We start from the raw sequence: 26,000 nt of genomic DNA, 5'->3' as shown, positions 1-26,000 counted from the left end.
GCCTCTCTGCTGAGACACTGAGGCTGTTTTTAGGAATGGGAGGCCTGCCTGGCTTGTGTACTCTACATCGGACCTGCTTCTGCGTCCAAGGCTTGATCTAAACCCAGCTTTCTACCAGTGTAACTATTTCAATTAGGAGGTGATATTTTACCAAAATAATTTAATCAGTACAACCCCTAGTGTGGATGCAGTTCTATCCCTTTCCCATCTGGGAACAAGCTGTACTGGTATTAGCACTTTTATACTATCCTAACTACATCCACACTGGGGGATTTGCAGCATTTTAACGCAACTAGTACAATTAAAGCAGGATGTTTGTGTGTAGACAGGGTTGAAAATTCTCTTTTCCTAGCTGGACTTTATTGCAGTAAAACCCAACTTCATTCTCCCTTTCAGGTTACCAGACACAGCTGAAGTACAAACACTGGGATGGCTCCTACAGCACATTTGGGCCACGTTATGGGCCATCAGGGAACACCTGGTAAGATTTCAGTGCTGCTGAATTCTTTCCCTTCTCTTGTTATAACCTGGAGCTTGCCCATTGTTAACAGGTGCTGATCATGAAGGGGCGGAGGAGACGGGAGGAGCTCTAGAGCTGATGATGTGGGATAAGGCAACTATGAGAAGTGGTAGGGAAGGGAGATCTCCCTTAGTTCATATGCTAGAGGCCTGCGATTTTGGATTAATAACCATTTACAGCCATCTGATTCCCTGCTCAGCTCAGGTTAGAGCAGCCTGGGGGCTGTTCTAACTTGCTCCAGGTGGCCACAGTCCCCTGAGGATCATACGTCAGTTCGGTGTGTCCAGAACACAGCACACTCCAGCCACTCACTCTCTGTACTAGGGGCTATATGGAGGATGGCGTAAAAGTGCCGGCCAAAGATTCCCCTGCTGGGTGACATGCTGGTAGTTTCAGCTCCCTTTGTGTTACCTGAGCAAGGTGCAGGGGTCAAAACAGGGCAGAGAATCCACCCAGAAGTCCTGATTGTGGATACTTGTCCTTTCTGAAATTATGTGTTTGACCCTCCGACGGAAAATTTAGCCACCACTGCCCTCAGGATAATGAGGTGGCTGGTAACTGAGGGTGGAGCCATCACAGCCCCTCAATGCTTAGTGCATGCCTTGCTCGGTGAAGAAACAGGTTCTGCAGGGTGTGGTGGGTGGGCAGCTCTGTAGGGGTTGCTCTTCCCTCTGCCACTACTGACTCTATTGCCCCAGTGTGGTGCTAGGGGGCGCTGTGCTGCAGGGAGCGGGGCGGGTTGCTCAGTAAGAGGCATTCTCCCTCTCAGTGCTGAGCCCAGTCTCATGCTAGGGGGTGCTGTGCTGCTGTTTTTATAATAAGAAAGTGCAGAGCCAGTGTCCTGGCCATTCCTGGTCACTGAAGATGCTGAGGACTGTTCTCCCAAGGGTTCTGGACAACCACCTTCTACCCCCTAAACTGTGCCCTGGCAGTTTGAAACCAATGCAGGAAGCTGGCTCACTTCCTGTCCTAAAACGGACAGTTTTGCTGTGGCCTGTCAGACGACTGCTGGGTCTTGCCCCCAGGCTCTGCTACATGTCAGTAGGTGGCTGAATGAGATAATGGTTCCCGGGCCCATGGCCACTAGCTCTGCGGCCCCTGCTGCTTCCCCTCAGGCTGGCGATGCCCCAGGACCCCGTCCCCTCCAGCGAGCACAGGGCATGGGAGGGAGCTCTCACCGCTGTCCGCTCTCTGTGGCAGGCTGACGGCCTTCGTCCTCAAGTCGTTCGCGCAGGCCCGCTCTCAGATCTTCATCGAGGAGAAGCACATCCAGGACGCCCTGGCCTGGCTCGCTGGCAAGCAGAAGGAAAACGGCTGCTTCCGCAGCTCCGGGACGCTCCTGAACAATGCCATAAAGGTGACGTATCCATCCAGCTGGCTTCCCATGGGCCTCATGGGACCCATACAGGACTCCAGTGACACGGCGAAAGCCTGCAACTGTGCATGGGAACAGCTCAGCCACTGCAGCACATGGGGCTGGGGCAGGGGGCTTGGAGATGGGATCTAGCAAGGGAGGCAAGAGCGGGGGAGAACCATACTGTACATGGAGCGACCATGGGTAGAGGAAAGAAGAGGGGCAGATACCTGGAAGCTACCATAGTGTGGAAAGAACAGGGATGTAGAACGCCCCTGGGAGGAGGGGCCAGTGGGCGGGGTTTCGGGGTTAATGCCTCTCTCTGTGGTTCCCTGCAGGGTGGGGTGGACGATGAGGTCACGCTGTCTGCCTACATCACCATCGCGCTGCTGGAGATTCCTCTGCCCGTCACTGTACGTACCTGTAACCTCTCAAGCCACAGACAGAGCTGGGGACCCCCAAGTCACAGCCTCCCATCCCGAGAGAGAAGCCTTTAAAAAAGGGAGAAATCCAGTCAGAAAAGTCTTTAAATTGAGGTCCAAATCTGGAACTGGAATTTCCCTGGAGCTTCCCTTCCAGTCCAAGGCGCTGGTTCTGTCTCCTCTCTAATCCTTTTATATGATCTTTGTTTAAAAACTTTTGAGGTGGCGTTTGCTTGATCCTCTCTTACAAGCCTACAGCTTAGAGTTTTACAGATATTTAACGCTTGGGTAAATAACACTTAACCCCTTGGCAGTTGGCACCAGCCAAATGGGTCCCCATCAAGGGCTGATTTCTGTTCTCCTTCAGTTAGGTCTGCTCCACACCCAGAAATCACACTAGCAAAAGTTTTATCATCAGCGAGCAACCGAAAAGACTATACTGGTGCAGTGAGTTCACACTGGTCCAGTTGTGCCAGCGTGTTGTGTTCACCTAGTATCAGGCCAGATTGGCAAAAGTGTGGTGCATTGTGGGTAGGCATCCCAGTGCCCTCTGTGCCACTTTCAGCAGCACTGCCTTGTGCGGAAATGTTGCTGCGTAGCTTTCGCTGTGCTTGTGGGAAATGTTCACTCAGCACGTGGGACAAGGTAGCAAGTAGCAGGAACAGCTGTGGCTGTGGAGAATGTGCTGACTGTGTAAAAGCCAGGCGGGCTTCCCATCACTGGGCCCTTGGTTCAAAAGTGCTGCCAGACAGTGTCTGCTAAAGGGAATGTTGCACTGTGGGACTGCAGTGGAAGGACCACTTACACTGGTACTGCCAGTGAGCATACACCTTACCACTGTGCTGATATAACTCCACTGACATGGGGCTTATGCCGCTCCAGAAAAGGGAGTCAGTGTGCCCCCAGAAGTTGAGGATTTTTGTCAGTAGGCAAGTTGAGTGTGAACGTGTGCCAGGCTATGCCCAGAAAAGCTGAGTTCTGTAACTTGAGTCTAGACCAGGCTTTAGATGTGTGGTGCTACTGGCTGCAGGCAGACAAGACAAGTGGATGTGGCCCAACATGGCCTGCTTGTTAACATTGTCCTGATGACATGGCAGCCAGTTCCCATCCACTGTCATTAGACTAACCTGATCCCCTGTATTTAATTGAGGAAAGTTGATGTCCTGATTAAGCCCTTCTCAGATAGAAGGAGTATAAACCCCAAAGGCATTTTGTTTTCAGGCTTTCCTGTCTCAAAACCAGCTGAACTCATTCCCTCTCTTAGCAGACACCAAGTGCTAGGAAGGTTCAGATCAAAACATTTTGAAAAGAGTTTCAAGCCACTGAAAATGGGACTGTCTGCTGGACTTTCCATTCTCAGCCATTGACGAAAACAGATGAACTGCCCTGCTGTGTATGCACCTGTGCACATTGGTATCCCTTGGAATGTCTTTATGGGAAATGTCTGATTCCAAACTTTGCTTCTCAAATGTTCCTAAGTGAGTACTGACCACAGGACAAATTTAAAGGGTCAGGTTCCCCAGTACACCATCGCCATTCACCAATCACTGGTTCGCTCTGGATGCTTAGTGCTAGCCTAGTGATGCAACGCAGCTGTAAACCAGCCACTACGCATTGCTGGAGTGGTGAAAGCGAGAGAGTGTCCTGGGGAATATGGCTCTGAAAGGTCAGTTATTGTTTAGAGTTACCCATGTGTCAGAAAGTCCAGAAAAAAATACTTCATAAAATGGAAAAAGTGCATATTGTTTCCTGCCTGCTGAGCTCACAGACTAAATTCACCTCCATGGTGACCTCTCCCTTCCCTCTCTCAGCCCATGTCTCTCTCCCCACACAGCACTCTGTGGTCCGTAACGCTCTGTTCTGTCTGGAGACAGCCGCAGAGCAGGGAGGAAACCACGTGTACACCAGGGCGCTACTGGCCTACGCCTTTGCCCTGGCGGGGAAGGAGGAGAAGCGCAGGGCATTGCTGGACTCGCTTGACAAGGAAGCTGTGAAAGAGGGTGAGAGATCCCGACGGGCCCTTCTCCTGCATCCCAGCCCACTGGCCCTACTTCCCCTACTTGTAAGGTGACCATGTATTGAGAATCATATACAGGTGCTCAGAGGGGAAACCACAGCAGGGGAAAGTTAGGAGGCACCAGGACCAGGCGGGAGAATGTCTTATTTGACATGAAGAAACAAGATTGAGAGAGAGGCAGCCCAGGCAGCCAGAGCCGGCCCCTGGCACATTTCTGACCTCACAGAATGTTGTATCCCTGCCCTTTTAAACTGGATCATTGATTGTATCCTTCAGTATCCAACCTACCTATTAGGTAAAATGTCAACATTCCCTTTGTATTTGTCTCCCTTGCATTTGCCCTTTCCCTTGTCCCTGCCTTCCCTCCATTTGCCCTCTTCCTCTACTCCGGAGCTTGTTAGCTTTTCCTCAGTTTGTTTCAGTCTGTTTTCCCCTTATCTATACTGTGAAATAACTGGTCTCTCCTTTCTTTTCCTCGTGCTCTCTTCCTCCTTCCCCCAAGTCTCCCAAACTCTCTCCTGCCTCCCATACCAAAAGCTCTCACATACACCCTACTTCCCAGCCCACAAAATCAAAGGCATACTGTCCTGCTGTCTTGTACCCCACAAATCTCTCTCTCCCCACACACACACTGCAGCCTGCCCCAGGCACAAGCTAATGCACAAGCGCATGCAAGGTTGCCCCAGGATCCACTCACACACAGGCTCCTTCTCCCCCACCCGAAAGCCACTCACACACACACGCAGGCTGCCCCCAACCCTAGTGCACATGGGACTTGTTATGCAGGGTCCCAGCACACGCACACTCCATGTTTCCTTCCCGTCACAACAGACACCTGGGTTCTCTGTCCCCTGCTCCAGCCCCCACAAACACAGATCCTCAGCCCCACACTCATAGGCCTCATGCAGGTGAGGAAACTCACTGTGTTAGAAAATGCATCAGCTGACACACTGCTAAAGACAACTCAGCACCTTGTCTAGACAGGATCAGCTGGGGTGAAAAACAGCAGCTGGTCGTGGCCAACCAGATCACATTAGCTGCCTGTAGCTCACCTGAGGGCACCCCAGAGCCTAAATTTACAAATAGAAAATGAATTTATAAGCCCAGCCATCGCTGTCTATGCTAGGTGCCAAGTATTCTTGACCAGTGTGCTGCTTAATGCATTTTCCTTTCTAACACAGAGCATTTCCCCAGGGTAGATGGACCTTCAGGCCTTGTCTACCCTCAAAATTCGTTCTGCTGTATCTGTACTGGTATAGTTAAAGTGGCGTGACTCCCCCAGTGTGGATACAATTATAGCAGTGTGAAGGTGTTCATACCAATAGAACTGTTCCCGTACAGCTCTACCAGTACAAGACACCTTTATGCTGGTATAACTGTGCCCAGACTAGAGGTACCAGTAGAAAAGTCACAGCCCTAACCAAAATAGTTGTAGTGGCACAAAATCTGTGTGTTGGCCAGGTCTTAGAAGCGTCTTTTCTCCCTTCCACCCTTCTTGAGTGTCTTTCCCCTCCTCCCCAACCATGTGTGCAGATTCTCTCCCTCCCTTTCCTGCCCTCCTCCCTAGGATCTCTCACCCAAGGTTTTTCTTTCCTTCTCCCCTGGTTTCTCCTTCCCTCTCCCTCTCCTTGCTCCTTTGGGTCCAGGTGTCACTACCCTCCTCTCCACCTTTGCCTCAGTAGGATTCCTGTCCCCCCCTCCGTCCCCCCAGGACTGTCGCCCATTTTGAGGAGGGAGCCTGTTGCTGGGGGAGGAAGCAGCTCAGTGACATCTAGCTTCCTCCCCCCCCCCCCCCCGCCCCAGGCTCTGTTGGCTACAGCAGCCCAGGGGTGGGCCAGCACCGAGAGCAGCTCAGGGGGCAGCAGGTCAGGCAGAGGATGGTTTGGTCCAAGGGGCATTACATGGAGAGAAGCATCAAGGGGGCACATTTTAGGACACTGGGAGATGCCTTACAGCTCCCAGTACATAGAGGTCATCACCAGGGAGAGGAGATTTGGGCCTGGGTCCCCTTTCCCTAGGGCAAGTTCCTGTGGGGATGGTTTGATTGTTGCTTTTCTTAAGGCGCTGAAATATTCATATAAAGACAAAGGGAACTTTTTCAAAACGAGAGCTGGGGCCGGGACTGCCGGTGCCTAACTTTTCAGTGACACAGATGTATCTGAGAGTCCCACCCCCCACACCTCAGTGCTGTGAGTGAGCATATCGTGAAACCCTGACCAAATGGTATCGTTCCCACTGAGCAATAGCACAGCTCTGCCGGTGTCTTTGCTGGCTCCGCTCCATTCCTCACTCCAAGCACTGCTCCTCGCTCTGAACACTCGTTCCATGGGAGCGATGGCCCCTGGTCAGCACAGAGTGATGTCTGCTCCCTACAGCAAGAGACAAACGAAGAGGAGAAGACTGATGTTTGGACTGATAAAATGAAAAAAACAGATCATTCCAGGGGGCCCAAAATAAGGTCCTGGTGTCCCAGGAAATCCCAGGAAGAACTGGGACTGTGCTGGTAAGAAATGGACTTATGGGTTCTTCACCCTGCTGGAGTGGGGTGTAACCGTCACTGCTGTAACCCTTCGGCCTTGAGCGCCTGGGGCCACTTAGCGACCTCACACTTTTTTAGAGCCCAATAAAGGCTGCTACTGTCCATTCCTGGGATGTGCCTTCATAAGATAAAGGGGATGTAGGCACAGAGGTGGCAGCCTGATTAGTCACTGAGTGTTCGTACCACAAGGTTTGTATAAATCCACTCGACCAGCAAGTGAGGGACTATTTAATCCTTTCACGTCTCATGTCAACATGCCAAACGAGCACAGGGGGCTCTGTTCTCCCACCCACAACAGCAGAAGGTCAATAACCCCCTTAGAAATGTCATGTACTAAGCATCTGTATTTCCTTCTCTCCTGCCCTCCCTCTCCCTTCTCCCGCTGCAGATGGCTCCATTCACTGGCAGAGGCCTGGGAAGGAGCCGAAAGCCGATCTCCCCTTCTATCACCCCCGTGCTCCTTCCGCCGAGGTGGAGATGACGTCCTATGTGCTCCTCACTTACCTCACCACTCAGCCGGCGCCATCCCAAGATGACCTGTCATTAGCAGCTCAAATTGCAAAGTGGATCAGCAAGCAGCAGAATCCCAATGGGGGCTTCTCCTCCACCCAGGTGAGCTGTTCCCATCCCCAGCCTCAGACACGCAGGGCAGGAGTGGGAGGCAGACAGGAGAGGGCAAGAGACAGACAAGTAATCCAGGGGGAGGGGAAGGCTGACCTGGGGAGAGGGAAGGGGTGGCAGTCTCCTGGCTGTATAGTTTAGTTTAGATCATAGGATAGTCACAGCATGGAGCATGGCTACATCAGATACCCACAGGCCCAGGGGGGCTAATGAGGCAGGAGACTGGACAAGTGATGCTCCTGTGTATGGAGGACAGAAGAGTCACCCTGAGCACTCACAAGGTAGTGCAGTGCCATCCCCAGCTCCCCCAAGCACTGACCCCATCCAGCCAGGCCAATTCAGCTCAGGAGCAGAGGCCTTCCCAGAGAAGCAGCAGCAGCCAGTCACTGCCGGACATACCCGAAAGGGAGGAGGGGAGCATCATCCTGAGTGACAACAAAACAGGAGGTGCCACCTACCCCTTTGAGCAGGCGCAGGCCATGCTGGTGCTTGGAGGCTGGGACATCAGGGAGTGACCTCTCTAGACAGGACCAATCATTGGCCCCATGTTCCACCATTTCCCTGGTTGGCTTGATACCCAAAGGGCTGAAAGACTTTCTCATACTCCATTACTGAGCCTCCTGGCTGCCTCACCAGGGTCCTCGCTGAGCTACACGCAGCTCCTATTTCACCTGGTCCTGAACTGTCCCTTCGGGGCAAGGGTGGTGGCATCTTCCCTCAGATGCCTGTGGTGGAGTGTCAGAGATCCCAAGGCCTAGGTTCCCTAAGGTACTTAGACACTTGGCTGCTTTCAGTGGGAGAAAGGTGCTTAAATACCTTTGAGGATCTGGGCCCAAGGGGATAGAGTGAATGGCTTGTGGGAGTGAGGAGTGGAAATGGGAAAATCAGGGCACTGCAGTGTAGGAAGAGTCGGTGGAGTGGGGGCTCCAGGCCCATAGAAATGGCTCATTCATCCCCTTGGGCACCTGGGCCCATCTCTTGTCTGGCAGGACACAGTGGTGGCGCTCCAGGCACTGTCCCGATATGGAGTCTCCACCTATGCCAAGAGCGGAGGAGCATCCACAGTGACCCTGCAATCCACAGGGAACTTCCAGTCCCAGTTCCAGGTGGATCACAAGAACCGTCTGCTGCTCCAGCGTGTGGCACTGCCAGAGGTGCCAGGGGACTACAGCATGGGGGTGACAGGAGAAGGATGTGTCTACGTGCAGGTATGGGGCCCTGGGGCAAGTGGAGAGGGAGAGGCTGCTGCTGAGGGGAGCCCATCTCATTCCCATTGGAGATGGCAAGATGGGGTGGATTGGGGAGGGAGGGAAGGAAAAGAGAGGAAGAGATGGGGGAGAGGAGGAGAAAATAGGAAAGAGGTGTGAGGAGGAGAGAGAGTTGACAGAGAGAGTTGGGGAAGTGGGAGAGAGAGAGAAGAGATAAAGGAAAGAATGAAACTGAGCAGAAGGAAGGAGATAGAGGAGATGGACAGATGGAGATACACAGATAAATGTTTATTCTCTTTCAGACCAGCCTGAGGTACAACGTGCTCCCCAAGCCGGGCGAGGCGCCATTCGCGCTGGAGGTGCACACAGTCCCCAAGACATGTGACAGCGCCAGGGCTCAAAGGACCTTTAACATCGCCATAAACATCAGGTAACTCCCCCTCGCAGGGCCGGACCTTCCGGAGCAGCCCTAGGGCTGGGGACGAGTCATTCCAGAGGTGAGGGGAGCCCCCAGAAAAGTTGATACAAATCAATATTTTTCCAAAAATTAAATCATGATATTTTCTTAATTGCAATTGCTCTTTTCAATGTCAATCAGATTTTGTATTTCTGTGTTGCCAGCTCTTTACTTTCTCCCGCTAAATTATTAGAGTGATTGTTTTGGGCTTGTTTCTCTGAGACTGAAAAAAACAAGTCAGCATCTTAGTAACACCCTTAATGTGAGAGCAACACAAACTCAGACATAAAACTGCCCGGCCAGTAGCCTGTCCTCTATCTGCAACCACCACCACCCTCCCACAGAGCGAACTGCCCCCAGTCACAGCAGCTGAATGCTTTGACCCGGCCATTCTCCTTCACCAGGATTTACAGGCCAAGTTCAATCAGACTTGTGCTCCTAAATCATTTCAGTGCTTTTACAATACCCACCCTTAGATGCCAAAATATGGGCTTCGGCGCCTAAGGACAAGTCTACACTTAAAACACTGCTGTAGCACTTGAATGAAGATGCTCTACACCGACAGCAGAGAGCTCTCCCATCGGCGTAGTTATTCCATCTCCCTGAGAGGCACTAGCTATGTTGACAGGCGAAGCTCTCTCACCAACCTAGCTTTGTCTACATGGGGGGTTAGATCCATATAACTACATCCCTTGGGTTGGGATTTTTCACACCCTAGAGTGACATAGGTATAGGTCTGTAGTGTAGACCAGACCTAACTTTAAGCTCCTATTTTTGAAAGTGTGTATCAAAAAGCTCACAATGACTTAGCTAGTGTATTGAAATAACTTCCTAGTGCTAACACTGAACCAGTTTGGATCTGAAGTGACAGAGATTTTATGCTACTAAGGGAGAATTTTTTACCAAAAATACAGTTTATATATCCTAGTTTCAGGGCTCCTAAGAGGGTAAGAAGCATTCTCTTATTCATATTCTTTCCATTTGCTTGCTGCTTCCATTAGTATCCAGTACATGGCATTTGTGTATAACAAATTTCTTCAATTCTTTTCTTCAATTCTTTTCTTATTAGAGGCTGTTTATGTTTGATTCATTTCAAGGACTGTATATCATTTTTAGCCCCTACTATCAATTAGGATCCCTGCTTTTAAGCAATTTCTGTCACTTTCCCAGGTTATACCCTGGTTTATATCTTTTAACATTTCTTCTTCCTTGTGCCAGACAATTCCTATTATTGTTAGACCACAGCAATTATTTACAATGAAAACCAACAAAATCCCTTATCTTCTAAATTTGGAGGACACACTCCACACATTCTTTTATTGTACATAAGCATTTTACATTATGTATTAGAACAAGAGATATTTTCCACATATAGAATGTTGCAAGTTTGAATTTAATAATGATTCAAGATTGTCCAATAACAAGCTCAAATGAGCTTATTTAACCAAAGATTAATACAGCTCTGTACAGAATACAGAAAGAAGGTCCATCTAGCCCAATATCCTGTTTTCCAACATTGGCTGGTACCAGATGCTTCAGAGGGAATGAACAGAACAGGGCAATTATTGAGTGATCCATTCCCTTTCGTCCAGGCCCAACTTCTGGCAGTAAGATTTAGGAACACCCAAGAGCATGAGGTTGCGTCCTTGACCATCTTGGCTAATACCCACTGATGGACCTATCCGCCATGAATTTATCTAATTCTTTTTTGAACCCTGTTATATTTTTGATCTTCACAACATCACCTGGCAACGAGTTTCACAGGTTGACTGTGCACTGTTTGAAGAAGTACTTCCTTTTGTTTGTTTTAAGTTTGCTGCCCATTAAATTCATTGGGTAACTCCTGGTTCTTTTGTTATGTGAAGGGCTAAATAACACTTCCTTATTCACTTTCTCCACACCATTCATGATTTTATAGACCTCAGTCATATCTCTTTTCTAAGCTGAACACTTCCAGTCTTTCTAATCTTTTCTCATATGGAAGCTGTTCCATACCCTTAATCATTTGTGTGGGCTTTCTCTGTATTTTTTCTAATATATCTTTTTTGAGATTGGGCAACCAGAACTGCATGCGGTATTTAAGATGTGGCATAAAATGGATTTATACAGTGGCATTATATTTTCTGTCTTAATATCTATCCCATCCCTAACATCCCTAACATTCTGGTCCCTAACATTCTGTTAGCTTTTCTGAAGGCTGCTACACACTGAGCAGATTTTTTTTTCAGGGCTCCAAGATCTTTTTCTTGAGTAGTAACTGCTAATTTAGACTCCACCATTTTATATGTATGTTGGAATTATGTCTTCCAATGTGCATTACTTTGCATTTATCAACATTGAATTTCCGTCTGCCATTTTTTTGCCCAGTCACCCAGTTTTGTGAGATCCCTTTGTAACTCTTCACAGTCAGCTTTGGACTTAACTATCCTGAATAATTTTGTATTATCTGAAAAGCTTGCCACCTCAGTGTTTACCCGAGCCCAGCGAGGGGAAATGAGCATGGGGAAATAGTTTAGTTTGTGTAATGACTCATCCACTCCCAGTCTTTATTCAAGCCTAATTTAATGGTGTCCGTTTTGCAAATTAATTCCAGTTCTGCAGTTTCTCGTTGGAGTCTGTTTTTGAAGTTTTTTTGTTGAATAATTGTGACTTTTAGGTCTGTAATAGAGTGACCAGGGAGATTGAAGTGTTCTCTGACTCATTTTTGAATGTTATAATTCTCGATGTCTGATTTGTGTCCATTTGTTCTTTTGCGTAGAGACTGTGGTTTAGCCAATGTACATGGCAGAGGGGCATTGCTGGCACATATCACATTGGTAGATGTGCAGGTGAACCAGCCCCTGATGGTGTGGCTGATGTGATTAGGTCCTATGATAGTGTTCCCTGAATAGGTATGTGGACAGAGTTGGCAACGGGCTTTGTGGCAAGGATAGGTTCCTGGGTTAGTGTTTTTGTTGTGTGGTGTATGGTTGCTGGTGAGTATTTGCTTCAGGTTGCGGGGCTGTCTGTAAGCGAGGACTGGCCTGTCTCCCAAGATCGGAATCACCCTTGTCCACATGCTTGTTGACCCTCCTCAAAGAATTCTAATGGATTGGTGAGGCATGATTTCCCTTTACAAAAGCCATGTTGATTCTTCCCCAACAAATTTTGTTCATCTATTTCTGATAAGTCTGTTCTTTACTATAGTTTCAACCAGTTTACCCGATACTGAAATTAATCTTACCGGCCTGTAATTGCCAGGATCACCAATGGAGCCTTTTTTAAAAATTGGCAAATTACTTTAGCTATCCGCTAGTCATCTGGTACAGAGGCTGATTTAAGCAATAGGTTACGTACCACAGTTAGTAGTTCTGCAATTTCCTATTTGAGTTCCTTCCAAACTCTTGAGTGAATACCATCTGGTCCTGATGACTATTTACTGCTTAATCTATCTATTTATTCCAAAACCTCCTCCATTAACAGCTCAGACTGGGACAGTTCCTCAGATTTGGCACCCAACAAGAATGGCTCAAGTATAAGAATCTCTCTCACATCCTCTGCAGTTAAAACCAATGCAAAGAATTCATTTAGCTTCTCCACAACGTCCTTTTCTTCCTTGAGTGCTCCTTTACCTTGATTGTCCAGTGACCCCACTGATGTTTGTCAGGGTTCCTGCTTCCGATGTACTTAAAAAAAATTGCTGTTAGTTTTTAAGCCTTTTGCTAGTTGCTGTTCAAATTCTTTTTTGGCCTGCCTAATTTTACTTTTACACTTGATTTGCCATAGTTTTTGTTCTTTTCTATTTTCCTCTGTCGGATTTGACTTCCAGTTTTTAAAAGATGTCCTTTTATTCTCTAACAACCTCTTTCACTCTGTTGTTTAGCCACAGTGGCACTTTTTTGGTCCTCTTACTTTTTTTTATTTGGGATATACATATAATTTGAGCCTCTCTTATGGTGTTTTTAAAAAAATTGCAGGCATTTCACTCTTGTGACTCACCATCACTATTCAAGTCAGGTGGTCAGTAGCATATTCCTACTGTTGTACTCTTATTATTCAAACATGGAATTTATACCCACAGGGATTCTATGGTACAGTTTGTTTCATTTAAGATTTTTACTATAATCGACTGTTTTCTTTCACATATATTCCCTTCTTCTGTACCTGGTGGAATGCTGAGAGTGTTCATTCCCAAACTAACTTTCCAACGCTCTTTCCTTTTATACAGTGTGAGATAAAGAAACTTCTTTTTGGAGGAAAAAGTACTTTCCCATGATTATTTTTACCATGTGTTCTGTTTTCCTAGTTGCTGATGGAATTTCCTTTATGGGCCTCCATTTACCTGACTGATGAGTGAAAAGGAATCTCTAATCCAGTCATTATTACTAACAGCTGTAACAACTGAAAGTTCTTAATGAGTTAAAAACGTGTTTCAATAGGTCATTATTCCATCCATTATAGAACCCATCTGTAATAACAAATACCTCTTATCAATCACAGAACATAATTGGATCATAAGCATCCCTTATTAATTACCCAGTCTTGTTTATGATAACATACTTCTGTAGATACCTTTCAGTAGTTTTGAGGGGTTCCCTTCCCTTGCTGTCTGAGCTATATTAGTGAAGTTGGGGTAAAAACCAGAGTAAACGATTGCATTCATTCCATCATCTTCCCTTCACCATTGGGTTAGTTTCAATATGTATATGGCAATAACTATATAGATACACAAAAGGAAAAGGCTTTTGGTTAGTATATAAAACTATTACGAGAGTTTAACATACAAAAATCATAAAAGGTTAATATTTACTAGCAAGAACAATGTTCAGCTTCTAATTTGGGGTGGAAAGATAATCGTTTGGATTTCTTGGGGAAACGGGCAATTCACCCAATTTGACCTTCAGTCTTACAGCCACACTTCTGGTTTGTTTAACTTACAGCTTCCCCACCCATCTCTTGGGCCACTTTGCATAGGAAAGCAGGGAATGATCCTTTCTTGATAACTTGGAGTTCTTTTTAGCTAGATTAGGAGAGAGAAAGAGGTTTTGTCCATATGCAAAGAATGAGAGATTCTTTTCTAGCTGATTAACAATACTCTCGTTAGCCATTTTAGTTTCTCTTCTTGGGGAGAGCAACTCCTGACCTTGGCTGAACTGTGGGTCCATAGACAAAGGGTCTCACCTGATGTGAACCATTTTATTCCTAAGTGCATCCTATTTTGGGATAAACAGAGGTGGATGGCTTTTCTCATTTTTGAGGGCTGGAAGGAATCACTAGTTATTAATCATTCATACCAGACCTGTTCTATATATCCCCTACAGTACCTGCTAAACAGTTTGCAGAAACAGCGCCTTCACTTCCAGTATTTTGTTTTTCTGTCTAGAAGTTCAGTCAAATTCAAATAGGATCCCCCAGCTGTAGTGGCATTTTGAAACACGAGTTTTTATAACTTAGTTCATCACAAACTGCAAATCTAAAGTAGCAGTAGCACCAATACTTACATTGGTTTTACAAATCCTCAACTCTATTTTAAATCAATAATTTAAAAAAAAGTGATTTAAATCCTGATTTAAATTGTTCCCTCCTCCTCCTGCCACCAACGATGGGAGTAATTTAACTGAACCCCTTATTGGAAAGGATGCTGTCTTGCTTCAGGGACTTTCAACAAACTTCCACTGCTCCAAGGGCAGGACTGAGGGGCACTGGCAGAGCTGTGTGCGGAGCCCAGGACTGGGATAGCAGCAGGGCTGGGCTGCGGGGCAGGAAAGACAGGTAGTGGCAGAGCAGGGAGCCAGGGACCAGGACTAGACTAGCAGGAGCCAGGCAGGGTGGGAGGTGCATCAGCTCTGTGCTGAGATGTATTAAACCTTGTTTCGTTTCCCACTTGGTCTCCCAGCTACACAGGGAAACGCCCCGTCTCCAACATGGTCATCATTGACGTTAAGATGCTGTCAGGATTCGTACCTATGAAGTCATCAGTGAGGATGGTAATGGCCTGTTCTCTGTATGGGTCGCAGCCCCCCAGGGGTATCGGCCCCACAACCCAGTGGAGTCCAGTTCCCCACAACCCCAACCTCACCAGGTGTGCATCTAGGGCCCCATGACTCCAACCCCACTCTGGCCCTGGTCAGCTCCAAACCCCAACCCCTCGTTTTACCAGTGCAACCTGGCACCTCCCTAGTCCCTTGTCCAGCATCAGACCCCCCCTTGTCTCCCGTCTCTCTGACCTCATATCTTCTTTCTGACCCTCCCCTGATTCCCCACTCTTTCCCCGTCCCATCCCCCTGAGCTCCCACTCAGTGACTCCCTGATAAACTGTTACACACAGGGGGAGCAGGCCCAGCTGGAGGCACCTCACAGTCTCCCCTGGAGGGGGCAGTGCTCCTGTAAGGGGAAATCAGGCTGGGCTCGCGGGGTGCTTGGGAGAGAGAATGATGAGCCCCCACCTCCCTGCATCCCTCTGTTCTCCCCCAGCTCTAACACCACCCCTCCCTCCCCCCCCACACACACACACTCCTGAGCCCACCCTGGGCCCTGCATCTCGTCAGGGAGACTCAGATGCTGGGAGGTGTCCCTTGAGGGGTCCTGAGGTGTGATGCCATCAGACTAATGAAGCCTGTGAGCAGCACAGGGGGAGGCAGTGCTCAGAGCCCAGCCCTGCCCACAGCCACAGCCCTCCCCTCAGGAGATGGGTCAGACAATGAGTTGAGGCTGCACTTGATTGTGGCCTAGCCCCACAGGTCTCAAACCGTGATACTTCATATCTCAGTCCACCAGCTGGGTGGGGCCATACATAGGCTGGGCATGAAACCCCCATTCGAAGAGGTTAGCCCCCGCTCTGCCCCTTCCACCCAAGGCCCCACCCCTCCCCTGATCCTTCTGCCTGAGGCCCCACCCCCATACTCTCACCCACTGGGGCCAGAGGAGCCCTGAGCCCCCCACCACAATCAGAGGAACTTCAGCTGGCCTGGCGAAGCAGCCCTAATTCCCAGCTCTGGAGGAGCTCGGAGCCCTGCTGCAGCCCAGCCCTGGGGCCACGGCTGGACGCATTAGCGGAGGTTTGGGGATGCTTAGCCTCTCCCAGCCTGCATTATGCACTGCCCATGGGGCCACAGTACAGATTTTGCCTCTTCCTTTAAAGCAGCAGCCAGAGGCACCGACTTTCTGGTTTCCCTGAGAGTGCTTGACCCCTGCTGTGCCCCAGGCCCTGCCTACACTTGCCACCTTCCCCCAAGGACTGCCGCCGCCCTGCCTCTTCCCACCCCGTTCCACCCCCTCCCCCGAGCCCACCCTGCCCTCGTTCTGCCTCTTCCTGCCCCTGCTTCTCTCCCTCCCCCCGCCCCCGAGCCTCCTGCACACCACTGAACAGCTGACCACCGATGGGTGGGAGGCGCTGGGGGGGGGAAGGGGAGGAGCTGATCAGTGGGCCACCATTGGGTGCTGAGCACCCACTATTTTTTTCCATGGGTTCTCCAGCCCCAGAGCACCCACAGAGTCAGTGTCTATGGCACCAGCCAAGAATCACAGAGCTATAGGATAGAGCCCTGTGTGGGACTATTGTAGAGCTCTGCAATGGGATTGGGATCCCGCAGGACCCATTGCCGTAATAGCGGGAGCGGGATTAAAAAATAGTCCTACACAGGACTCTCCTGTAGGAATGGGAGGGACCACAAGAGGTCATCAAGTTCAGCTGCCTGTGAGGAAGCAGGACCACGTAAACCTAGCTTATCCCTGATAGGTGTCTGTCTAACCTGTCCTTAAAAATGTCCAGGGATGGGAAATCACAGCCTCCCTTAGAAGCCTGTGCCAGTGCTTAATTACCATTACAGTTAGGTTAGATTTAGGAAAAATTTTCTAACTCTCCCTTGCTGCAAATTAAGCCCATTACTTCTTGTCTTACCTTCAGTGGACGTGGAGAACAATTGATCACCATCCTCTTTATAACAAACCTTAAGGATATTCAAATATGTTATCAGGTTCCCCCTCAGCCTTCTTCTCTCAAGACTAAACATGCCCAGAGTTTTTAACCTTTCCACATAGGTCAGATCTTCTACATTTTTAATCATTTTTGTTGCTGTTCCCTGGACTCTCTCCAATTTATCCACATCTTTGCTAAAGTGTGGTGCCCAGAAGTGGACACAGTACTCCAGCTGAGGCCTCACCAATGCCAAGTAGAGTGGTATAATTACATACCATGTCTTACATATGACAGTCCTGTTAATATGCCCCAGAATGATATTAGCCTTTTTCACAACTGCATCACATTGCTGACTTATATTAAATTTGTGATCCTCTATAACCCACAGATCCTTTTCAGCAGTACTACCCCCTAGCCAGTTATGCCTCATTTTAGAGTTGTGCATTTAATTTGTCCTTCCCCAGTGTAGTATTTTGTATTTGTCTTTATTGAATTTCATCTTGTTGGTTTCGGACCAATTCTCTAATTTGGCAAGGTCGTTTTAAATTCTAATCCTGTCCAAAGTGCTTACAGCCCCGCCCAGCTGGTGTCATCCACAGATTTTAGAAGCATGCTCTCCACTCTATTATCCAAGTGATTAATGATCATGTTGAATAGTACCAGACCCAGGACTGACCCCTGCAGGATCCCACTAGATACACCCTAGCAGTTTAACAGCAAACCGTGGATGACTGCCCTTTTAGTACAGTCTTTCAACCACTTGTGCATCCATCTTATAATAATTTCATTTAGACCACATTTCCCTGATTTTCTTGTGAGAATGTCATGTGGGACTGTGTCAGAAGCTTCCTCTCCCTCCCCGCCCCCACTGTCCACTGGTCCCATAACCCTCTCAAAGAAGAAACTGAGGTTGGTTTGGCATGATTTGTTCTTGACAAATCCATGCTGGCTTTATCTTGTAATCCTGTTACAAGTTGACTGTTTAATAATTTCTTCTGCTATCTTTCTGGGTATGAATGTTAGGCTGACTGGTCTATGAATTCCTGGGTCCAATTTGTTCCCATTTTTAAGATAGATACTCTGTTTGCCTGCCTCCAATCCCCTGGGAAATCACCCGTCCTCCAAGAGATCTCAAAGATAATTGCTAAGAGTTGTGAGATTGCTTCAGCATCCCATTCCTTAGGGCTCTGGGGTGGTTCGAAGGGGGCTCAGTTACATCCTGCTTCTCTCTCTTTACCGCTGGCAGCTGGAAGGACATAACCACATCCACCGCACAGAACTGAGCACCAACCACGTGCTGCTCTACATGGAGCAGGTGAGCGCTCACAGGGGGCCGGGATGGGCCAGGGAGAGTCACCCCCTGACATACCTTTGATAGAGGCACTGAGCGGGGAACTCTCGGGTGTTGGCCGGGGAAAACAAACCCATGTATTGCTGCACAGCTGCTGCTGCTCCCCAGCCTTTCTGTGCAGCTCTTCCTGTTCCCCCCCAACATATAGAGCTGGGCCTTCCTGTTCTCCCTCCAGCCTATGGGTACCAGGAAGAGCAGCTTGTACCTGGGGGATAGGGATCGGGGCGGCAGGGCTTCTCCCTCAGGGCCTGAATCCCTGCTAGGTCCTGCAGCCAAGGGGGGCAGATGCTGGACCTGCAGAATGAGGGGTGGGGAGATGGGGAAGGAAAGGGTGAAGTGGCTCAGAGTTGCCTCCTGAGTCTCGTCTGTTTCCCCCACACACACCCCAGGTGAGCAACGTGACTCGGAGCTTCTCCTTCGCGGTGGAGCAGGACTTCCCCGTGCAGAGCCTGAAGCCGGCACTGGTGAAAGTCTACGATTACTACGAAACGGGTGCGTGTGGGGGCAGGGCTGAGGGGACGTTAGCCCCCATGGGCCTGTCACAGGGAAGGAAGAGGCCACAGTCAGAGCCACAGGGGACCCGCTGGGCTCAGGATTGTGTTTGGCCTCGTTCTCTCGATGATCCACCTCCTCATTCCCGTGCTGCCTCCTGAGGGTGGGGACAGGCCTGGGGCTGAGCTGGAAACCTCACGCGAGCACTGCCTCCTCAGCGACTGCCCACGCAGTTTCAAGGGCAAACCCCATTCCCTTCTCCTCCTGCTTCCAACCCGAATGGCCCTGCCGCCACCATCCCTGACACCGGTTCGCCCCACGCAGACAGCGTCCCCCTCTCATCTCTGGACACAACAGGCCCATCTCAGCAGCGTCACCCCTCTCCCAGGTGAGAGTGTGGGGCACACTGGGATTATGGGCGAGGGATCATATTCCACTGGCCTCATGCTCGCACCATGAGCCCCAGACCCCTCCCGCACTGTAGAGGGAAGGTGCCAACCCAGGTAGGTCAGAGCCAAAAGGATCTGGGAGTGTCCTGGGTTCAGATCCTGCCCTGAGATCCCAGCTCTGGGTGTGACCTGGGGGAGGCACATTCGCTCCTCCACCTCCCCAGCTAGGACATCGGGTGACAAAACCGGAGCCCAACGGCAACCCCGGCGGTCGTGTGTCAGACGAGGTGCAAACAGCCATAGGGCAACTGGCACAGACCCGCTGGAGATGCCTGTTGCGCTGTAGCCTTGGGGTAACCTTTGCCTTCCTCCCCTGGAGCCCAGCTGAGGTTCCCCCAGTGCCCCTGGAGACAGGGCTCCCTCCCCTCCTGCCTGAGATCTCTGGTGCGGTGCCAGCTCTCTGCCGCAGGGCCTGATGGAAGCGCGAGGAGTCCTGCTTGGGTCTCACACAGCCCTGATCACATCTCCCTTCCCTTGTGTCTTCCAGATGAATTTGCCATCGCTGAGTACAGCGCCCCCTGCAGCAAAGGTAACGTATGAAGAGCCATTTCCTCCCCTCGTCCTGCTCACAGCACCCCCGGATCTACTCCCCACTGCGAGAGCTCAGCTCCAGGCAGTGCATCCCCGGTGCAGTCGGAACTGGTGGCTGCACAGGGGTTTGTTGCCTGCACTGATGGCGTCTTTGCTTATTCCGGGGGACAGATGCTCCTTTCATCGCTCACTTTACACGTCTCCCTGCTGCAGCCTCTGCCTCGTGAGCCGTATTGAAACTGTGTCATTGCAGTGGTTTATGAGAGGCACTTCCAGGGGCGGGGCGAAGGCTCCAGCCCAATCAGAGCCAGCAAGTCCCTGCCATCTCCCTGGGTCACTTGTCTGTGTGACGTTTTCAGAGATGGGCTGTCCCGGCTCAGATCAAATAAGAACCTGAGGCCGCTCAGCCTGGCCTCTAAGCTCAGACTCCTTGCACCCCCTTTTCCCCAGCAGCTGGGTCTGAACTTCCTGCTTCTGGGTAGGATCAGAGGAGCCAAAATATCTGTGACAGGGAGGATCAGAGAGTGAATGAAAGAACCAAAGCACAGGAGAGCCAGACAGACAGAGGTGGGGAGGGTCTCCCAGCAGCAGGACTCAGCAGAAGCCTCCTTTTCCCAGCCCTTGTTCTGCAGGTCTGAGAGGCCCAGGGAAGGATCTCAGCATCCAGGGGCTTCTCTGGGCTCCATTCCCCCTGGTGCTGATCCACAGGCAGCTGCTCAGTCCCAGTGCAGGGAGCTCCCTTCCCTCCCCTGGGTACTGCTGGCTCTTGTGTAAATGGATTCACTCCAGTCTGCGCTGGGTCCCATAGGAACAAAGGGGCGGAGAGAGAACGTGCTCCTCGGATCCGCACCTCGCTCCCGAAGTCAATGTCCGAGCTGAGCCTCAGCATGTCTGGGGCCCCACGTCCATCCCAGCTGGGCTGTCTCCCTGCCACATGGCTGCTCTGCAGTGTCAGACACAGCAGGGATGGTTCCAGCCAGACCCTAGGCTGACACAGCCAGCGCTGGATCCTGTGCTGCACCTCCCCAGTGCTCTGAGACACTCCATGTGGAGGCAGATGAGGCATGGCCCTGCCCTTGGTGGGGAGAGGTCAGGGCCATAGAAACTCCTGTCCAGGACCCTGGCAGTGCTGTGCTGTGCTGTGCGGTGGAGCAGCTGTGCCCAGCCCTGGATGTGTGTTACTGGCTCTGTATCAAGGCCTAGCAGTGGCGTGGCAATTTTCTTCTCTAAACCCCTTCTGTTCCTGCTCCTTTTCCCCTCACAGTGGGAGCCGAGCAGAGCAATGTGTGAGGGATGGAGTCGTGTTCCGAGCCTCCCGCATCCCACCTGCTTAGCCCCTGCGCAGGCCGAGGTGGATGGATGGAGCAACAGAGAGAAAACATCAGCAAAAAGAGGGAAACAAACATTACAAATAAATGAATTCACCAACCTGACCAATGGCTCCTGGCCTCTCTGTTCCCAGCCCCCTTATCCCTGTTCAGCCCCAGATCACAGCTTCACCCAGGACTTCTCAGGTCCAGGTGTGTCCCATCCAGCTAGGGCTCTGCCCTGCGCAGCCAGCCGGGGGAAAGAGTCTGTGGGAAAAGATCTGCTAAGCACCATTGTGTCCAATAGCCCTCACCTTTTCCAGCTAGCGACTAGTGCGGGATGTTCCTTACTTGTAAACATGAACTGTGGGACTGTAGAGTCTCTCTGCCCGCTACAGGTTATAAACAGAAATACTCAGCTATGAGCCGGGGCCTGATACGGCTAACATGTAATGGGGTCTCCTTTGGCTGAAGTGGTCGAGGCCCATGCGGAGCTGCTCCTCCCCAGCCCCTCTCCTCCCCCTCCCTCCTGAGTGGAGCTGCCCCCCCCCCACGGTTCCTCTTTTCCCCCCCCATTTTATACATGGGTATAGTGAAACACCCAAAGGTTAAGTGACTTGCCTACAGTCACGCACAAAGTCAATCAAGTATCATTGCTAGTTAGAAAACTCAAGAGTCCTGCCTGCCAATCTCCAACACTTATAATAGAGATTGTTTTAATAAAAAAAAAACCCTCATGTCTCAGCTATTACAATATTCAGCACTTATGCAGAGTTCTCTGCCATAATGTTGTATTATGTGTACAGACCCCTGCAACTGTCCACACTCACTCACCTGAAACCACAGGCTCTAAAACTACTGTCACAAGTATCAGCAGGGTTATTAATTCAAAACCATACAATTTATTGACAAGATGACAACTTTAAAGATAGCCACCTTTTAGGTGCATTGAACCACTTATTTTCATTCATATTTAAACCTGCCACCCCCGATCCTGCCCTGCAGACCTGAACTCCCAGCATTCTCAGGACACATGCTGATCCCTAGTGGCCACTGCTGATATCCAGCACCTCCCTCCTCTCTTAACCTGTGAGTCCCTCTCTGGATTGGAACTGGACTGGAACCAAAGACCATCTTGGAAGCAACATTACCAGCCCAAGCAGTCAAAAATCATGAGTTAGACCCCCCAGAATCACAGGCTCTACCGCCGCCGCTTCATTCATTCTTCGGCGGTAATTTGGCGGCAGGCCCTTCCCTCCAAGAGGGACTGAGGGACCCACCGCCAAATTGCCGCCGAAGAGCCGGCCCTGGGGTAGGGCACAATTTTATATTCTTGCCTTGGGTGCAAAAATATCTAGTTACGGCTCTGCAACCATGTCAAATTTTGGTGGTGCCCAGACCCCGCCCCCACCCAAATTCCACCCCCCTCACCCACCCACCCAAGGCTCTGGGAGGGAGTTTGGGTGAGGGAGGAGGTCTGGGGTGCAGGCCCTAGGCTGGGGCAGGGGATTGGGGTGCAGGCTCTGGGAGGGAGTTTGGGGATGGGAAGAGGTGTGAAGGGAGGGGGTTCAGGTTCTGGGAGGGAGTTTGGGGATGGGAGGGGTGCAGAGGGATGGGGTGCAGGGGTGAAGGCTGTGGGTTGTGGCTGCAGATGAGTGGTTTGGAGTGTGGGAGGGGCTCAGGGCGAGAGTAGGGGTGAGGGCTCTGGCTGGGGCTGGGAATGGGAGGTTTGGGATGTGGGAGGGGCTCAGGGCTTGGGCAGAGGGTTGGGGTGTGGGGGGATGTGGGCTCTGGCTGGGACTGGGGATAAAGTGTTTGGGGTGCTGGAGGGGCTCAGAGCTCGGGCAGAGAGTTGAGGGTGCAGTGGGGGGTGAAAGCTCTGACTGGGGGTATGGGCTCTGGGGTGGGGCAGGGCTGGGGATGAGTTTGGGGTGCAGGCCGGCTGCTCCAGGACAGGGGCCAGAGAGGAGGACTCCCCCCAGCCCTTTCCCTGCCGGCAGCAGCAAGCTCTGGGGGAGGAGCCCCCCTTTCCTGCCCCCCCAGCAGCACACTCGCCCCCACCACTGTCACTGCATGTGCTCCTAGGGCCCCTCTCATTTACAGGAATCTCTCTCGCCTCCTCCGTGGTGGGTGCCAGGGGGTGCTGTGTGCGCCTCCTCCCCTGCTGTTGCCCCTGACTAGCCTCACTGGGGGTGAGGGATGGGGCTGCCTCCTTGCCCAGCATGGGGCAGGAGCAGTGACTGCGGCCTGAGGGGGAAGGGCAGGCTCAGAGTCAGTATGCCCTGGCAGTAGAGATGGGGGCACTAGGACCCAGCGGCAGCAGTTGCTGCAGGGAGGCAGCATGGAGCTGCAGGGTAGAGACAGTGACTCTCTGCTCAGGGCCCCGGGAAGGAGGGGGGCAGCAAGTCGGGGCCCGGGGACACTCGGGGGAGGCGCGGGGGGGCGGCGGGGAGATCACCCTAAATATCTCTGTGCCAGCAGCTTTTTTTTTTCTCTGCCGCTTTCTGCGCCCCTCAGCTTTGGGCACCCGAGGCAAGTGCCTCACTCACAGGGCCGTAGCAACCCATTAGGCAACCTAGGCGGTCGCCTAGTGTCACGGAGTGTGGGGGAGACCAGGCCCTGCACCCCCGGCTTCCAGTGATTCACCGTGACTCTCAGCCAGCCAGTTGAATGCTGAGAATTAACTAAAGGGGGAGGGTGCTGTTGTCAGTACCGGCAAGACCTGTTTTGGACTGTGTTTATTTAGACGACAGGAACACAGTCCAAAACAGGTCTTGCCGATACCGACAACAGCACCCTCCCCCTTTAGTTAGGTCCATCTGGGGGCCCCAGGGAGGTCACAGCCCCGTCGGGTCCCCACTCCCCATCTTCCAACAAGCTCCCAAACCTCCACACTCCCTTCAGCCTCCTCCTTTCTGGCCTTTTCCCGGCTCCTCCCCCAGCCTTTGTGTCTTTGTCCAGTTTCCCGGGCAGAGGTGTCACCTGGCCTCCAACCCCCGTCCTGGGTTCTCATGTTACATACTCAGGTATCCTCCCTTCCTCAATGCAGGCAGCCCCAGCAAAACTCCCCTGCAACCTTCCCAGGTCAATACTCCCCACTCAGCATTCAAATAACACATCAAGAACATTCCCACTTCGTCACATCTAGGGCGCTACAATTTGGGGGGCGGCGACTGCGGTGGTATTTTGGCAGCGGGACCTTCCGCCGCCTCTGTGGGGGCCGGCATTTCGAGGCGGGACCTTCCACCACCTAGGGCGGCAGAAAAGCTGGTGGTGCTCCTGCTCACTCGCCTCGCCCTTGTTACGGCACTGCATGGTTGTGAGCCACTCCAGGCAGCGTGACAGATGGGGTAGTGGTAAGTTGGTGTGGAGTTGGCAGAGACTGACATAGAATTGAGTGTCCTTTCTGGACAATTTCAGCACCCAACCCGTAAGTAGGAATTGCAGCCCTTGCATCCACAAAAAAAGGAACGGCAAATGTCACGAGAAGGAGTAAATATTCTCCATAACTAGTCCAGGATTCTCAACCAAAGCATCAAACTCCAGCCTGAAGAAGAATGCATGTTGTTATTACATAGGAAGAAGGACGTCTCTTCTTGTGAGCACAATCAGAGCCTGCCTGCTCTTAACATGGCTTTATCTGAACTGCAGTGAGTGTCTAATAAGCTGGCTGTTTGGTTAGAGAAGGTGTCTACTAGAAACCACCATCCTTTCTCTCTCTTCCTTCCTCTGCCCATGATTACATTTTCACTTCTACATCCAGGAAGCTGGTTTGTGGGGAAGACTAAAATAGCAGCGGTTTCCTGAGCTGTGATTGCTTTTCAACACATGACAACTGGAATCCAAGCATTCTGCCAGCCATAGGTACTGACTCCATGGAAAAAAATTAGCGGGTGCTCAGCACCCCCCGGCAATAGTGGTGCTGCGGCCCCGGCCACGGATCAGCAGTTCCACGGCAGCCCTGCCCCCACTGATCAGCTGGTAGGCGACTGTGCTTATCAGCTGTTTGGCAGGCTCCCCTGAATGCAGCCCTGCCCCCCATCAGCTGTTTTGTGGCCCCTGAGCTGGCTGCAGCAGGGGCTGACCCAGCCCTGCTTCAGCCCTCAGTGGGGAGTGGGGCCTCCAGCAGCCTCGGGGAGCTGCTCCAGCCAGGGGTAGTGGTAGGTGAGCAGAGAGTGCAGGACTCCCTCTGCTCTGCAGAAGCCTTGCCTAATCAGCAGCAATGAGATGCTGCTCACGTGGGTCGCCCTGCCTCCTACCCAGATCTCCTGGGCAGTCTCCAGCTCCCAGCCTGTTCCAACTGCAGGCAGCACTAGGTGAGTCTCCTTCCAGGCAGAGGGAGCCTGGGGCTTGGAGTGGTGGGGTCCACTGCAGTGTCAGGAGTCTACCATGGGTGCAGTTTGGGGGGCCCATGTGGAGTCACTGCCACTGCCTTCCCCCATTTCTGCGAGGGCTAAGCTGCTCTGCCTGGGTGGGGAGGTGTCAATCCTTGGGGGTGCCACTTAGAGGGCAAAAGGGGGACTGTCCTAGTCCCCCAGGATAGTAAAAATTTGGGGGGAAATTTGTCTCTCTCATTCCTTCCTTGCACACATGTATCCTTTATCCAAAATACTCAATTGGCACTGAAGTTAAATAGTTATTAACAAAATCAGATAGAACACAGAGTTTTTTACCCACAAAAGCTTATTCTCAAAAAATGTGTTAGTCTCTAAGGTGCCACAAGTATTCCTCATTCTTTTTGTTCTCCTGTTGTAATTGATTGACAATTGCTTGTTAAATGATTGTAAATGCTAATCTAGACCCACACATTTGCACAGTATCAGGACATGGGGGCT

General features: G+C 51.0%; 1 protein-coding gene across 1 annotated transcript; it reads left to right on the top strand.

Annotated features, from left to right (window-relative positions):
• Positions 1-342: 342 nt before the first annotated feature.
• Positions 343-21,291, top strand: LOC135979442 (alpha-2-macroglobulin-like). Its single transcript, XM_065579807.1, has 12 exons — positions 343-481; positions 1,721-1,877; positions 2,213-2,287; positions 4,131-4,296; positions 7,241-7,464; positions 8,463-8,681; positions 8,984-9,111; positions 15,014-15,104; positions 18,282-18,350; positions 18,776-18,878; positions 19,815-19,856; positions 21,123-21,291. The coding sequence occupies exons 5-12, from the start codon at positions 7,330-7,332 to the stop codon at positions 21,146-21,148; spliced, it is 813 nt and encodes a 270-aa protein (XP_065435879.1). The 5' UTR covers positions 343-481; positions 1,721-1,877; positions 2,213-2,287; positions 4,131-4,296; positions 7,241-7,329; the 3' UTR covers positions 21,149-21,291.
• The last annotated feature ends 4,709 nt before the right edge of the window (positions 21,292-26,000 follow it).

The sequence above is a fragment of the Chrysemys picta genome, unplaced genomic scaffold (assembly GCF_011386835.1).
Source record: "Chrysemys picta bellii isolate R12L10 unplaced genomic scaffold, ASM1138683v2 scaf872, whole genome shotgun sequence".
NCBI lineage: Eukaryota > Metazoa > Chordata > Testudines > Emydidae > Chrysemys > Chrysemys picta.
This window is presented reverse-complemented; position numbering and strand designations above follow the sequence as displayed.